Source organism: Salvelinus sp. IW2-2015, linkage group LG17 (genome assembly GCF_002910315.2).
Source record: "Salvelinus sp. IW2-2015 linkage group LG17, ASM291031v2, whole genome shotgun sequence".
In the NCBI taxonomy this organism is placed as follows: domain Eukaryota; kingdom Metazoa; phylum Chordata; class Actinopteri; order Salmoniformes; family Salmonidae; genus Salvelinus; species Salvelinus sp. IW2-2015.
Genome location: NC_036857.1, coordinates 31,052,007 through 31,068,198, shown reverse-complemented (window position 1 = coordinate 31,068,198; position 16,192 = coordinate 31,052,007). Strand labels below are relative to the sequence as shown.

The following is a 16,192-nucleotide window of genomic DNA, read 5'->3' as shown; positions in this document are numbered from 1 at the left end:
GAGACGGAGAGATGGAGAGAGAGACGGAGAGAGAGAGAGGGAGAGAGAAAGAACACCTTTCCCTCCCCCCTGCTGTGTTTCTGTAGTTGTCACAGTGATGATGCAGCCTGTTTGATTTGAGACTTTTGAATCCAACCCTCAATCAGGAAGGGAGGGGGAGAGAGAAGGGGATCATCTGCTTGAGGATGTGGAGCGCTGCTTCTGGGAATCTCTCCCCCATGAGGAGGAGATGTGCTGATGATGAGAAAAGTAAACAAGCACGCAAATCAACTGGCAGACACATACAAGTCATTTTCCGTTGTTTGGCTTCATATACTTTCCCTCCACTTAAACATTTCCCTAAAATAAATGATTTATCTCAGATCATTCAGATTCAGAAGAAAATGACATTGTGACGATAGATAATCAATCAGAGAAAGCATGCCTTGCTTTAAAGTTGCTGTTCATCAAACCAAAAAGCTGATTTGCTTCCTGACACATTTTCCAAAAGTGAACATCTCAAGGTCACCCCTGAGGGTGTCTGCTGTCTGTCTGTCCGTATGATGGCAGAGTGTTCTCTCGTCACTCCATCACATCTCAAACACCAGCAGTAGACGTGTCCACTCATTGTCTCAGTGCAGCTGTGACAGCGGGTGTGGCGCAGTGGCCGAGTCTCATCACCGTGGTCACAGCTGGCCACACGCACTCAGAAGCCGTCTTATCTCTCAGGCATGCGGGGGCCTCCCAGCGTCCTCACTTCCTTCTGAGGAGCCTCCCCCAATCACAGGTTCCGCTCTACTGGCTGCTGTTGTCAAGCCAACAGAGCTCTCCGTCTATCTGACCTGCAGCATTACTTCCCAAACAACTACAAAAAAACATTAAACGCATGAGCACTGTGAACACTGGGCTGGTTGGTTCTCCAGTGGCTGTTGAATATTGAAGTCCCATATTAATTATAAAAAGATCGTTATTTATTATTTACAATTTATTTTAGTTTTATTGTTATTACGCTGCACATTTAGCTCTTACTTTTCCTGGGCCTTGTTGTAGAAAGGAGTGGATGTGTAAAGGTAGGTTGATTGTTGACGTTTTGATCACCAGTGAAACAATTTACCATAAAGTTATTGATAACTGAATGTCTTTAAGTACATTAAGGCTAACAACTGTTTCATGGTGACATCTCCTCCTGTCCCATGCAGAGTGGTGACAATGAAAACCCAAACTGTGTGGGGATAGAGGGAGTGCTGGAGGCGTACTTCCAGGGCCTCAGAACGGTCCAACTCTACGGACCCACCAACTTCTCTCCAGTCATCAACCAGGTGGCACGGTAAGGAGACCACAATGGACTAGACCTCTGGAAACCTCTGACACACTACATACTCATAATATGATCTTGGTAGACAATACAGGAATGGACTTGATTTGAATGCAAGGTGCAACACTACTATCTAATGGGCGGCAGGTAGCCAAGCCGGCTTTAAACTTACTCTTGAAAGTTGTAATAGCAGAATGCACAAGGTGCAATTTAGAAATTGGGTAGTGCATCATCAATTCCTTTTGCCATGTTAGTCATTGCATACCTTAGAGAGCTATTTATAACTTGTTAGAAATGTCCAGATTAACTAGCCCATGTCAGCTAACCTTTTTTATTTTGTTTTTTAGCCCTTAGATATTGTTGTATTTTTTTGTCACTCAAATATCACATGAATACACATTAGACATGGAAAACTGCTAAATGTTATTTGCAACCCATGACAAAATATGTAGAATTGCAGGAAATAAGCTTTAAACATGCAAAATACTCTCCACCAACAAGAGGCGTGTGAACAGTTTGTGTCAGGAACATTGCTTGTGCCCATAGAAATAGGCGCGGTGCGCGCAAAAACATTTGGGAACCCCTGTACTAGATTAGAACGTACACATACACACAGCCCCTTGAGATGCAAGGCTATACTATGTACTTGAAGCTGTTATCTCTGCCAGGCTCTTTCTCCCCTAGGCAGCGATCCTCTCCCTCTTACGAGCAGATGGCTGGCGTACGTATTATTCATTCTAAATATTCCCTGTACAGGCAGGCTTCATACCTTACATAGAGCACACGCTCCTGTTGCATAGATAATGTGCTACATTGTCTTGGACCAGAGTGTCTGGAGGAGGGTTGATACGGTATGGGTCTATTGGGGCTCATTGTAGGAGCGCCAACAGCATCATGTGGAGAATGTGTGTGGAGATTGTGTGTGGAGAATGTGTCTTTCGGACAACTAATGTTCCTCTGTCGCTTCTGCTCTGAGTAGTATGCATGTTTCTATGTGTGCTGAGAGCATTTGTCTTCTCCAGAGTGTTATTTAGAAGTTTTTGGTGCTACTCAAATCATGGAGGCTGTAATTTCAGGTGAGCTCTGGCTAAGAATACATAATTTGAAAAACGGTTTTAGCATTCAGGCTACTTACCATGTGATTGCAAAGGGAGGAGGACAGTGCAACAGGGCATTGCAAGGCCATTCTATCAACTGTGTAAAGTGACCAGAATAATAACCAGTCACCCCTATAAGCACAAGAAGTTGAAAATACAGTACCAGTCAAAAGTTTGGACACACCTACAGTACTCATTCAAGGGTTTTTCTACATTGTAGAATAATAGTGAAGATATCAAAACTATGAAATAACACAATAGTAACCAAAAAAGTGTTAAACAAATCAAAATATATTTTATATTTCAGATTCTTCAAAGCAGCCACCCTTTGCCTTGATGACAGCATTGCACAATCTTGGCATTCTCTCAACCAGCTTCATGAGGTAGTCACCTGGAATGCATTTCAATTAACTGGTGTACCTTGTTAATTTGTGGAATTTCTTTCATTCTTAATGCGTTTGAACCAATCAGTTGTGTTGTAACAAGGTAGGGGTGGAATACAGAAGATAGACCTATTTGGTAAAAGACCAAGTCCATATTATGGCAAGAACAGCTCAAATAAGCAAAGAGAAATGACAGTCCATCATTACTTTAAGACATGATGGTCAGTCAATCCGGAACATTTCAAGAACTTTGAAAGTTTCTTCTAGTGCAGTCGCAAAAACCATCAAGTGCTATGATGAAACTGTCTCTCATGAGGACCGCCACAGGAAAGGAAGACCCAGAGGTGTCTCTGCTGCAGAGTTCATTAGAGTTACCAGCCTCAGAAATTGCAAGCCAAATAAATGCTTCACAGAGTTCAAGTAACAGACACATCTCAACATCAACTGTTCAGAGGAGACTGCGTGAATCAGGCCTTTGTGGTCGAATTGCTACAAAGAAACCACTACTAAAGGACACCATTAAGAAGAAGAGACTTGCTTGGGCCAAGAAACACAAGCAATGGACTCATCAGACCAGTGGATATCTGTCCTTTGGTCTGATGAGTCCAAATTTGAGATTTAACCAGTCAGTGATTTAACCAGCATGGCTACCACAGCATTCTACAGCGATACGCCATCCCATCTGGTTTGCGCTTAATGGGGACTATCATTTGTTTTTCAACAGGACAATGAKCCAACACACCTCCAGGCTGTGTAAGGGCTATTTGACCAAGAAGGGGGGTGATGGAGTGCTGCATCAGATGACCTGGCCTCCACAATCACCGACCTCAACCCAATTGAGATGGTTTGGGATGTGTTGGACCGCAGAGTGAAGGAAAAGCAGCCAACAAGTGCTCAGCATATGTGGGAACTCCTTCAAGACCATTGGACAAGCATTCCAGGTGAAGCCGGTTGAGATAATGCCAAGAGTGTGCAAAACTGTGGCTACTTTGATGAATCTCCAATATAAAATATATTATGATTTGTTTTTTAGTTACTACATAATTCCATATGTGTTATTTCATAGTGTTGATGTCTTCACTATTATTCTACAATGTAGAAAATAGTAAAAATAAAGGAAAACCCTTGAATGAGTATATGTGTCCAATCTTTTGACTGCTACTGTATGTATTTTGGGTTGAAAAGATGTTGAAAAGACGTCTTTCAACCAATTTTGATCTTTGAGATGTGTACTAGCCCCTGTGTCATCCCACTACCCTTACAGCTCACTGTTACCTGTCTAACATCCCGTAGGTCTTTATACGTCTCTGACACCCCTGGCTTTTAGATATATTAGAGCGCAGGTAATCCCTCGGTCAGGGGGGGGATAGTGGTCATAGTTCTGGTCTCACTCAGACAGGGATCGATGCTACACTCAGCCAGGTGGAACATCTTATTTACCTTTATTAGGGATGTAATCTCGGAGCCTAAACCGGGTGAAGGATACTCCAGGGAGAACATCGCCGACTCAGACAAACAACTGTGAGACGTGTCTTGGATCTTGTCTAACATAATAACACATCGGGCCTGAAATGTATCGACTGTCTCTTGTTGTTCATTTTATTCCTCACAGCGCCTGTGGCTCACTTGGTGAAATTGGAATGAAGAGGATTTGGAAAAAATGTCATTTTTCTCTTTTGATTTTGTTCGCTCCTCTCGTTCTGAGATGAGAGGTGCCAACTGGGTAATGCCAGAGGTCAAAGTGTCATGGCTCACTGGATAACGGTCCTTAATTACAGTATCTCTCTAGTGAGAGGCTGTAAACATTTGCTATCACATTTAAACTCACTCACTCTCAATCTCACTCAGGCACACACTCCTAACACTGCTTGTTAATGCTCTTGTGTGTGTGTGTGTATGTGTGTGTGTGCGCATGCGTGCGTGCGTGCTTGCATGTGCTCCCTCAGGTCTGCACAGGATGTGACAGATGGCTCTCAGTACTTTGTGTTGTTGATGATCACAGACGGAGTTATCTCTGACATGGTGCAGACCAAGGAGGCTGTGGTCAACGTGAGTGGAGTACACAGTACAGTTCCTCCTTCAGCAGGGCCATCTTATCTGCAGACAGTGCACTATCGGGGCTGTCTGCAAACCAAGCATAGCCTACTACTGTTTGTCTGTAATTACTCTTTCTTTCCCTACAGGCAGCTGCTCTCCCCATGTCCATCATCATCGTAGGGGTTGGACCTGCAAAGTTTGACGGTGAGTGTGGCGCCCCTGAAGGTAGAATAGAGAAGCACAGTCGCTCCTGCACAGCTGTTATTATATTTTTAAGGGGCATTTCTCCTTTGAGTGTTCCTTTAGAAAGTCAGTGTTGCAGAGTGTCAAGTATCCAGCCCCTCTTCAGATCAATGACTCCTTAAGGGGGAGGGAGGGAGGGAGGGAGGGAGGGAGGGAGGGAGGGAGGGAGGGTAGTCTCTGTTTCAGCCCAGTGAGGTGTAACTCTGGGCATCATCTGCGCTCGATTCTGCTGAATTTTCCCCTTGGTTAGGCAATCGAACGCTGTGAAGTCAGTCAGGCATTACAGAGGTCATGAGTTCAGACCGCTTGATGGCACTTCAGGAGAGAAACTCTTCAGAAGTAGCGATGTCTGAAAATGTGTGTTGATATGTGTGCTTCAAGGCTTGTTGTCTGGTTTATTTTCCTTTTGCTGCACTCCTGTGTGTGTGTGTGTGTGTATCTGTGCATTCGTGTGGATGTGTCTATCTAAGAGTTTGTGCACTGTAGTGTGGCAGGGTTTGTGTGCAGTTATGAATACTTGTTTATGTCTGGGTTGAGTTGTCTGAGTATCAGACACAATGAGATGAGTCCTCAATGAGATTTTCTATAAACCAGCTGAATTCTGTCAGCCTTTTAGAATGACCTTTCTTTTCAAAAGCACTTACAGCATAAATGGGTCCACAGTGCTAGTAGCACATAACATTTTCCTTCTAGTATCTGTAGATGTTTTGACTTCAACTGTTCCCCAGAGTGCTAGTTCTGAAAAGCTTATCATATGTTGTGTTTCTGTCTAGCCATGGAGGAGCTGGATGGAGATGAGGTCAGAGTGTCCTCCAGAGGGCGCTTTGCTGAAAGAGACATTGTGCAGGTAGGCTGTGGCCAGACAACAAGTGAGTATCTCAATTGCATATCATTGATTCCTCGCATCCTCTCTCCTCACCTCCTTCTCAAAAGCCATTGGATGGATGAAAAGGTCAGCAGTCTGACCTTCTCATCCAAGGGGGTTTGAGAAGCAGCAGAGGAATCAAGGAAATGCAACTGAGGTTCTCCAAATTAGACTAAAGCAACAAATTCAAGTTTATGTTCAGTGTATTTGATGCTCATGATCAGTAGTAGGACCAAGAAGTTTATTCTCCCAGACATTCAATACTTTCAGTACCCTACTACAGTAGTGTGTCCCTGTTGTCATCCATCCCCCAACTCCCATACAGTTTGTTCCTTTCCGGGACTACATGGACCAGTCAGGGAACCAGGTCCTGAGCATGGCCCGGCTGGCCAAAGACGTGCTGGCTGAGATCCCCGAGCAGCTTCTGGGCTTCATGAAGACCAGAGGCATCGAGCCCCGGCCTGCTCTCTCCTCATCAGAGCTTCCCAAGCTCCACAGGCATATCTGACACCTATCACTGTAGTGGGACAGCACCTCTCAACACCCTAACTGGGTCTACACACATTTGTTGTGCACATACACATACACTTGACATCTCTCTCATCTCTCCAAACCATATGCCATCTCATTGCATGTCGATGGCCCCTCCCTAGCACATACTGTAGCTAAACACAGTACAGTACATACACACATAGAATGAGTCTATGTATACATTGTGTATTTGAACACATAGGGGTGAGTAGATATAGCACCCAATGCAATACCCACAAGCACAGTGACTTCTGAAGAGAAGGAATAAATATAACTTACTATGCCATGATGTGACACAATACAAAGTTCACATGCAGAAGGGGGAGTTACAGACTGTGAAAGTTACTGATGTAGAATATACATATCTAAGAAACTGAGAAACAAAAAGACTATTAGATTTTCACTTTCAGCTTCTGGAGTGTGTATATATATATACAGTATATGCAAAGCAGCTTAGCCATCAACTGAAGATAAAACACATAAACAACTTGACATATTGCTTTCAGCCCATACCTCCAAACCCACACCCTCTTACATGAGGTTACTCTTTTTATACACATAAATCTGCTTGAATTACTGTATCCTATCCACTGGAATGACAGGAATAAATGCTCTCATGTAACAAACAATATGTTTTATTTATGTTGACTTTCTACTTCATGCAGATGTTGGATCTTAATTTGATCACTCTTTTGTCGCAGAAATTTTCCTGCATATCAGGACATTCAAATGAGCCTTGTGATTTAGATATGTTTACTGAAAACCCACAGTTGTCTTTTTTCGCCACGTGGGGGTAGTCAAATCATTCTGACAATAGCCAGCTATCAAAATCATCATCCCTCACTCACTCAAAAGCTAAAAGCACCAGACAGAATATGAATAAATGTCCTACTGCTACTGTAGGCCTATAAGTCCTATTACCGCAAAATTCAAATGTATCCATACACATCAACAACCATCATCTTATATAGCTTAATAACACAACATAGATATTGGTCTCCACTATGACACAAGTGTATCCGAAATGTGTCCGTACTTTAGGCTACACCTAAACTATAGCTTCCTGTAGCCTATCAAAAGTAATTGCACACACAGGCCTATAATATCAGATGTAAAGACAAGATGAAATTGAGAATAGTGAGGTAGCCTACGGAACGGAGCGCAATGGTGCTTGAAAGAGACCGACTGATTTTAAAACCAAAAAGACACAAAAAACACAGCCCATGATTTTTCTTTATCTATAGTATATATATGACTCACCACCTGGATTTGGATCCTATGTAGCAGAAGTTGAATTTCTGTTTTTTACGTTGGATAAAAATAGAGACTCAGAGCTACAAAATTGTATATCATACACTGCATTTGAGGAACACTGGGAAAGTAATTATGCTTTGAAAGTTGATAAATGTGTAAACTCACTCTTGAGAAAATTGCATTTTAGTGTTTTGTGAGAGAGCTCTTCTTTGTCTACACCCATTCAGCATCATTCACACCCTCTTAACCTTTAGCTCCACCCATCTCCTTGAGTTCAGAGCGCACAATTGATGCCCTGGCCAATGATTTGTTTACCTCTGGATAACATGAAAACAGACAAACCAGCTCTGATGGCAACAATTTTATTAGGCTTTTTTGCAGATGTTTACTGGCACCAGCCATATTCAACAGGTGTTGTACACTTTAGCTTAAGACATGTAGCTAGCTACCTAGGTAAACAATTAACCTAGCTAGGTAAACAACATGTAAGATCACACACATCACGTCACGTCACCTAACGTCAGCTAGGGAGCCAGCCAGCTAACGCTAGCTAACAGTACACTTTAGCTTGAAATGAAACCACTTTCTGTCAGAATTAGAAACGTGTAATATCTGAAAATGTAGCTAGCGGGACTATCTTACCCGTAAACATCATCATGCATGATGGACACGTCTCCCTCTCACGGATCCATGCCACAAATGCCCTTAGTTTGAAGATGTAATCCAGGAAACAGGTGTTTTCTCATCTCTTTAGCTATCATACTCTAATTCCACTGGTTTCAAAACTCGATCCTCCAGAAAGTGGAAAGCAAAAAGCCACGTTCGACAGGATTACCAACACAGACTGACCAGCTCAAATAGACAAAGCCTTCTATATGGCAGACCAATCCGAACTCATCTCTCGGCATGTCCAGCCCACTCATTATCTCAGCCAATCATTGCTAGTGGGAAGGTTGCTATCTTTTTATATGGCTTAACCAACAAGGCTTGTAATTTAACCATTTTATTTGTATTTACAGATGGCATACAAGTTTGTTATTAAGGCACATGAAAGTTCACATGTTCAAGAAGGCATTTCTGCCAAAAACGCATTTTGGTTTAATAAAAATGTTTTACGTTCAAACAGCTCTCCTGTGAAGTTGTGACTTGCGACATACGCTTAGTTTCCTGAATCGCGTCACATATTATCGAAAAAGAGGGTTACGAATCAACTGTCAAAATTATGTTCAATTGTAGCCTGGGGTGGTCTAGCGGTCAGGGCTATGCAAATATAGTTCGATTCTGGCCCACTCCCTTCTAGCAAATAACAAACATTAAAACAGGTTAATATGCCCCACCAACATTAAACAACTATACAGAGTGCCCTTAAAGTGTTGAAATAAGTAAATAAAATCAATGATGAGAGAATAGTCAAATTAACTGTTAACTGACATGGTGGTGTAGAAGGAAGACCTGAAAGCCATGAACCAAGAAGTTGTGAGTTCAAATCCCAGGTGTTTGATAATAATTACTGTATAAATGAACATGCACAATATAATCAGGTATGTCCAATACAGTGCCTTCAGAAAGTATTCACACCCCTTGGCTTTTTCCACATTTGTTGTGTTACAAAGTGGGATTTAATTGTCATTTTCTGTCAATGAACTACATAAAATACTATAATGTCAAAGTGGAAAAAAATATATAACACTATATCTTGATTTAATACATCTTTGAATCACCTTTGTCAGTGATTACAGCTGTAAGTCTTTTGGGGGTAAATCTCTAAGAGCTTTCCACACCTGGATTGTGCAACATTTGCCCATTTATTCTTTTCAAAATTCTTCAAGCTCTGTCAAGTTGGTTGTTGATCATTGCTAGACAACCATTTTCAGTTACATTTACATTTAAGTCATTTAGCAGACGCTCTTATCCAGAGCGACTTACAAATTGGTGCATTCACCTTATGATATCCAGTGGAACAACCACTTTACAATAGTGCATCTAACTCTTTTAAGGGGGAGGGGGGGGTTAGGAGGATTATTTATCCTATCCTAGGTATTCCTTAAAGAGGTGGGGTTTCAGGTGTCTCCGGAAGTGGGTGATTGACTCCGCTGACCTGGCGTTGTGAGGGAGTTTGTTCCACCATTGGGGTGCCAGAGCAGCGAACAGTTTTGACTGGGCTGAGCGGGAACTGTACTTCCTCAGAGGTAGGGAAGCGAGCAGGCCAGAGGTGGATGAACGCAGTGCCCTTGTTTGGGTGTAGGGCCTGACAGAGCCTGAAGGTACGGAGGTGCGTTCCCTCACAGCTCGTAGGCAAGCACCATGGTCTTGTAGCGGATGCGAGCTTCAACTGGAAGCCAGTGGAGAGAGCGGAGGAGCGGGGTGACGTGAGAGAACTTGGGAAGGTTGAACACCAGACGGGCTGCGGCGTTCTGGATGAGTTGTAGGGTTTAATGGCACAGGCAGGGAGCCCGCCAACAGCGAGTTGCAGTAATCCAGACGGGAGATGACAAGTGCCTGGATTAGGACCTGCGCCGCTTCCTGTGTGAGGCAGGGTCGTACTCTGCGAATGTTGTAGAGCATGAACCTACAGGAACGGGTCACGCCTTGATGTGAGTTGAGAAACGCCAGGGTGTTGTCCAGGATCACGCCAAGGTTCTTAGCGCTCTGGGAGGAGGACACAATGGAGTTGTCAACCGTGATGGCGAGATCATGGAACGGGCAGTCCTTCCCGGGAGGAAGAGCAGCTCCGTCTTGCCGAGGTTCAGCTTGAGGTGGTGTCCGTCATCCACACTGATATGTCTGCCAGACATGCAGAGATGCGATTCGCCACCTGGTTATCAGAGGGGGGAAAGGGAAGATTAATTGTGTGTCGTCTGCATAGCAATGATAGGAGAGGCCATGTGAGGATATGACAGAGCCAAGTGACTTGGTGTATAGCGAGAAAGGAGAGGGCTAGAACAGAGCCTGGGGACACCAGTGGTGAGAGCACGTGTGCGGAGACAGATTCTCGCCACGCACCTGGTAGGAGCGACCTGTCAGGTAGGACGCAATCCAAGCGTGGGCCGCGCCGAGAGCCAGCTCGGAGAGGGTGGAGAGGAGGATCTGATGGTTCACAGTATCAAAGGCAGCCGATAGGTCTAGAGGATGAGAGCAGAGGAGAGAGAGTTAGGCTTTAGCAGTGCGGAGCGCCTCCGTGACACAGAGAAAGCAGTCTCAGTTGAATGACTAGTCTTGAACTGACTGATTTGGATCAAGAAGGTCATTCTGAGAGAGATAGCAGGAAGAGAAAGAGGAGGGGGGGAGGGAGGCGGGGGGAGGGGGCGGTCTCGAGGAGGGAGAGAGGGGGGGGGGGGAGGGTGAGGTAGCGGAGTGGTGTTGTTTCAGTCCGATTGACTTGTCGTTAGATAGTGTTCCTGTCTTGATGGTAGGAATGTCGTTTTGTGATCTTGGTGAGATCATGATTCTCGCCGCCCTGTAAGAGCGGAATTCTGGACGTTCATGCAAGCGGGGCGCGCGGAGATGCCCGCTCGGAGAGGGGGGAGGAGGGGCAAGGGGTTCTGATTTGGTCGTCTCAGGGCTGTATGGTCTTCTTAGAAGGATGGAGAGGAGAGGAAGGGGGAGAGAGGTTATGGGTGTGGTAGCGGAATCTGTCTCTAAGCCGAGAAGCGCTCGGAGGACAGAGGAGGGGAGGAGTGTTCAGTGAATGACAGTCTGAAAGGGGGGGGACGGCGAGAGGTCGGCGGGAGGAGAGGAGTTGGCCTGATTGGACTGAGAAAAGCTGGCCAAGGACGGCACGTTCAAGAGTTTTGGAGAGAAAAGAAAGAAGGTACTGGTCTGTAGTTGTTGACATCGGAGGGATCGAGTGTAGGTTTTTTCAGAAGGGTGCAACTCTCGCTCTCTTGAAGACGGAAGGGACGTAGCCAGCGGTCAAGGTGAGTTGATGAGCGAGGTGAGGTAAGGGAGAAGGTCTCCGAAATGGTCTGGAGAAGAGAGGAGGGGTAGGGTCAAGCGGGCAGGTTGTTGGGCGGCCGGCCGTCACAAGACGCGAGATTTCATCTGGAGAGAGAGGGGAGAAAGAGGTCAAACCACAGGGTAGGGCAGTGTGAGCAGAACAGCGGTGTCGTTTGACTTAGCAAACGAGGATCGGATGTCGTCGACCTTCTTTCAAAATGGTTGACGAAGTCATCCGCAGAGAGGGGAGGGGGGAGGAGGGGAGGAGGATTCAGGAGGGAGGAGAAGGTGGCAAAGAGCTTCCTAGGGTTAGAGGCAGATGCTTGGAATTTAGAGTGGTAGAAAGTGGCTTTAGGCAGCAGAGACGAAGAGGAGAATGTAGAGAGGAGGGAGTGAAAGGATGCCAGTCCGCAGGGAGGCGAGTTTTCCTCCATTTCCGCTCGGCTGCCCGGAGCCCTGTTCTGTGAGCTCGCAGTGAGTCGTCGAGCCACGGAGCAGGAGGGGAGGACCGAGCCGGCCTGGAGGATAGGGGACATAGAGAGTCAAAGGATGCAGAAAGGGAGGAGAGGAGGGTTGAGGAGGCAGAATCAGGAGATAGGTTGGAGAAGGTTTGAGCAGAGGGAAAGAGATGATAGGATGGAAGAGGAGAGAGTAGCGGGGAGAAGAGAGCGAAGGTTGGGACGGCGCGATACCATCCGAGTAGGGGCAGTGTGGAAGTGTTAGATGAGAGCGAGAGGAAAAGGATACAAGGTAGGTGTCGGAGACTTGGAGGGGAGTTGCAGTGAGATTAGTGGAAGAACAGCATCTAGTAAAGATGAGGTCAAGCGTATTGCCTGCCTTGTGAGTAGGGGGGAAGGTGAGAGGGTGAGGTCAAAAGAGGAGAGAGTGGAAAGAAGGAGGCAGAGAGGATGAGTTAAAGGTAGACGTGGGGAGGTTAAAGTCACCCAGAACTGTGAGAGGTGAGCCATCCTCAGGAAAGGAACTTATCAGGGCGTCAAGCTCATTGATGAACTCTCCAAGGGACCTGGAGGGCGATAAATGATAAGGATGTTAAGCTTGAAAGGGGCTGGTAACTGTGACAGCATGGAATTCAAAGGAGCGATAGACAGGTGGGTCAGGGGAGAAAGAGAGAATGTCCACTTGGAGAGATGAGGATCCCAGTGCCACCGCCCCGCTGACCAGAAGCTCTCGGGTGTGCGAGAACACGTGGGCAGACGAGGCGAGAGCAGTAGGAGTAGCAGTGTTGTCAGTGGTAATCCATGTTTCCGTCAGTGCCAAGAAGTCGAGGGACTGGAGGACGCATAGGCTGAGATGAACTCTGCCTTGTTGGCCGCAGATCGGCAGTTCAGAGGCTGCCGGAGACCTGGAACTCCACGTGGGTCGTGTCGCGCTGGAACCACCAGGTTATAATGGCAGCGGCCACGCGGTGTGAAGCGTTTGTATGGTCTGTGCAGAGAGGAGAGAGAGGGATAGACAGACACATAGTTGACAGGCTACAGAAAGAGGCTACGCTAATGCCAAAGGAGATTAGAATGACAGTGGACTACACTTCTCGAATGTTCAGGAAGTTAAGCTTACGTTGCAAAAATAAAATAAATCTTATTGACTAAAATGATATAGTACTGCTGGCGGTGAAGTAGGCTGGCTAGCAGTGGCTGCGTGTTGACTTTGTTTGAACGTGTAGCTGGCTAGGTAACCTCTAACTGGCTAGGTAACCTCGACAATTTCTCAAAACTACACAATTATCTTGGATACAAGGACAGCAAAGACAACTATGTAGCTAGCTAACACTACGCTAATCAAGTCGTTCCGTTGTAATGTAAGTTGTAATGTGAGTTTCTACAGTGCTGCTATTCGGTAGAAGTTGGCTAGCTAGCAGTGTTAGCTAGCAGTGTTGACTAGGTAGGAGACGGCAGCGCAGCGCGGCGGACGAAAATAGCTGGCTAGTTAACCGAATAATTACTCTAACCAACTCTAAGCTACACAATTATCTTAGATACAAAGATAGCACAGACAACTATGTAGCCAGCTAACACTACACTAATCAAGTCGTTCCGTTGTAATGTAATCGTTTCTCCAGTGCTGCTATGCTGCTATGCTGCTATTCGGTGGCTAGCTGGCTAGCTAGCAGTGTTGACTACGTTACGTTACGTTCGGACGAAAATAGCTGGCTAGCGAACCTCAATAACTACACAATAACTACACAATTATCTTTGATACAAAGACGGCTATGTAGCTAGCTAAGATCATACAAAACAGTTCTTGCCATACATTTTCAGGCAAGTAAAAACTGTAACTCGGCCACTCAGGAACATTCACTGTCTTTTTGGTAAGCAACTCCAGTGTGGATTTGGCCTTGAGTTTTAGGTTATTGTCCTACTGAAAGGTAAATTCATCTCCCAGTGTCTGGTGGAAAGCAGACTGAACCAGGTTTTCCTGTAGGATTTAGCCTGTGCTTAGCTCCATTACGTTAAAAAAAAAAAATATCATGAAAAACTCCCCAGGCCTTAACGATTCAAATCATACCCATAACACGATGCAGCCACCACTATGCTTGAAAGTATGGAGAGTGGTACTCAGTAATGTGTTGTATTGGATTTGCCCCAAATTGCTTTGCCACACTTTTTGCAGTATTACTTTAGTGCCTTGTTGCAAACAGGATGCATGTTTTGGAATATTTGTATTCTGTACAGGCTTCCTTCTTTTCAATTGGGTTAGTATTGTGGAGTAACTACAATGTTGTTGACCCATCCTCCGTTTTTTCTATCACAGTCATTAAACTTTTTGACTGTTTTAAAGTCACCATTGGCCTCATGGTGAAATCCCTGAGTGATTTCTTTCCTCTCTGGCAACTGTGTTAGGAAGGACGCCTGTATCTTTGCAGTGACTGGGTGTATTGATACACCATCCAAAGTGTAATTAATAACTTCTCCATGATCAAAGGGATATTCAATGTCTGCTTTTTATTTTTATTCATCTAGCAATAAGTGCCCTTTGCGAGGCATTGGAAAACCTCCCTGGTCTTTGTGTTTGAAATTCACTGCTCGACCGAGAGGCCTTACAATAATCTGTATCTGTGGGGTACCGACATGAGGTAGCCATTAAAAAATTCTTGTTAAACACATAGAGAGTCCATGCAACTTATTATATTTTTACTCCTGAGCTGATTTAGGCTTCCCATAACAAAGGGGTTGAATACTTATTGATTCAAGGCATTTCAGCTTTACATTTTTTATTAATTTGTAAACATTCCGAAAAACATAATTCCACTTTAACATTATGGGGTATTGTGTGTAGGCCAGTGACAAAACATCTCAATATAATACATTTTAAATTCAGGCTGTAACACAACAAGATGTGGAAAATTCAAGGTGTGTGAATACTTTCTGAAGGCATTGTATGCAAGCTAACCTTGCCAACAGACAAAAAGAGCTGTGGATCAGTGGTTCACCAATCAGGGCCTTTGATGGGCTTGGGACCATCAGGCGATGTGCTGACAACAGATACACAGAAATGTTCTTGCAACGTTCCCATGAAACGTGTCTGGGAACATAAATACCTTATATTCTGAGAACATGGCAACCATGTTCTGTGTATGTTTGGTGGGACGTTGATAGAATATTCTTCTACCCCACAGAAAACTGGACACATGAATGTTCTTGCAACCTTCCCATGAAACACGTCTAGAACATTCATATCCTAAGTTCTGAGAACATGTTAACCACGTTCCAAGTTCTATTTGACATTAAGGGAATGGTCTCTTGGAAACGCTCCTTGCACATCACAGGAACATTCCTATGAAAACTTTAGTTAATGACCTAATGAGACACTTAAGGGAACATTCTCTAAAGTTGTGGGAGCGTTTGTTGTTAGCTGGGTCAATCCCCTGAATGACTTGATTTTAGATACACATTTCAAAAATGGACAGTCCATGGATATTTTATCCCGATCTTGATAAGAAATGACCATACCAGACGTTTTTATTTTAAAGACAGTTGTATTTAATGGATAACATAAATAGAAAACAGCTAAAATAATAATTGGCTAAACCAACATTAGTTTTTATTCAAACAAAGTGTCTGGTAAATTGCCACAGTAAATTTGCTGTGGTAAACGAGGAAATATGTTATCAGACTATTTGTTTTACTTCTTGAAAACATTGAAAGAAATGCAATAAACTTGTGGGCCTAATGTAGGATATAGACTATCTAAATTAATTCACAAATCTACGATGGCAGTCCCACTCCATTTGTAATTTTGTAGCTTTTATTGAAGAGATGAACAGGGTCTGAAAAGGGGAAGATATTAGAAGGCATATCCGTGAAAGTAGGGGTGATGACGGTGCTGCAGCTTCCCCTGATAAAAAATAAATAAAACAAATCAATATTATTTATATTATTATATATATTATAATTTTTACAAATAAAATAGCAAAATCACCAAATTAATGAACTAGGCCTTTATTATTACTCCTGTATGAGCTGAGAAAAATACTCACCAGCAGAGAGGGAAAAGAAATCTCCCTAGTGGAAAATAAATCTACCCCCTACAA

General features: G+C 44.3%; 1 protein-coding gene across 1 annotated transcript in view; it reads left to right on the top strand.

The window, feature by feature from the left end:
* LOC111976444 (copine-9-like) overlaps positions 1-9,704 on the top strand; it is a 100,682-nt gene extending 90,978 nt beyond the window's left edge. The window contains exons 16-20 of the mRNA XM_070448095.1: positions 1,179-1,306; positions 4,721-4,823; positions 4,958-5,015; positions 5,828-5,901; positions 6,245-9,704. Of these exons, the coding sequence (XP_070304196.1) occupies positions 1,179-1,306; positions 4,721-4,823; positions 4,958-5,015; positions 5,828-5,901; positions 6,245-6,427 (546 nt within the window). The 3' untranslated portion in view covers positions 6,428-9,704. The remainder of the gene's footprint in view (positions 1-1,178; positions 1,307-4,720; positions 4,824-4,957; positions 5,016-5,827; positions 5,902-6,244) is intronic.
* The last annotated feature ends 6,488 nt before the right edge of the window (positions 9,705-16,192 follow it).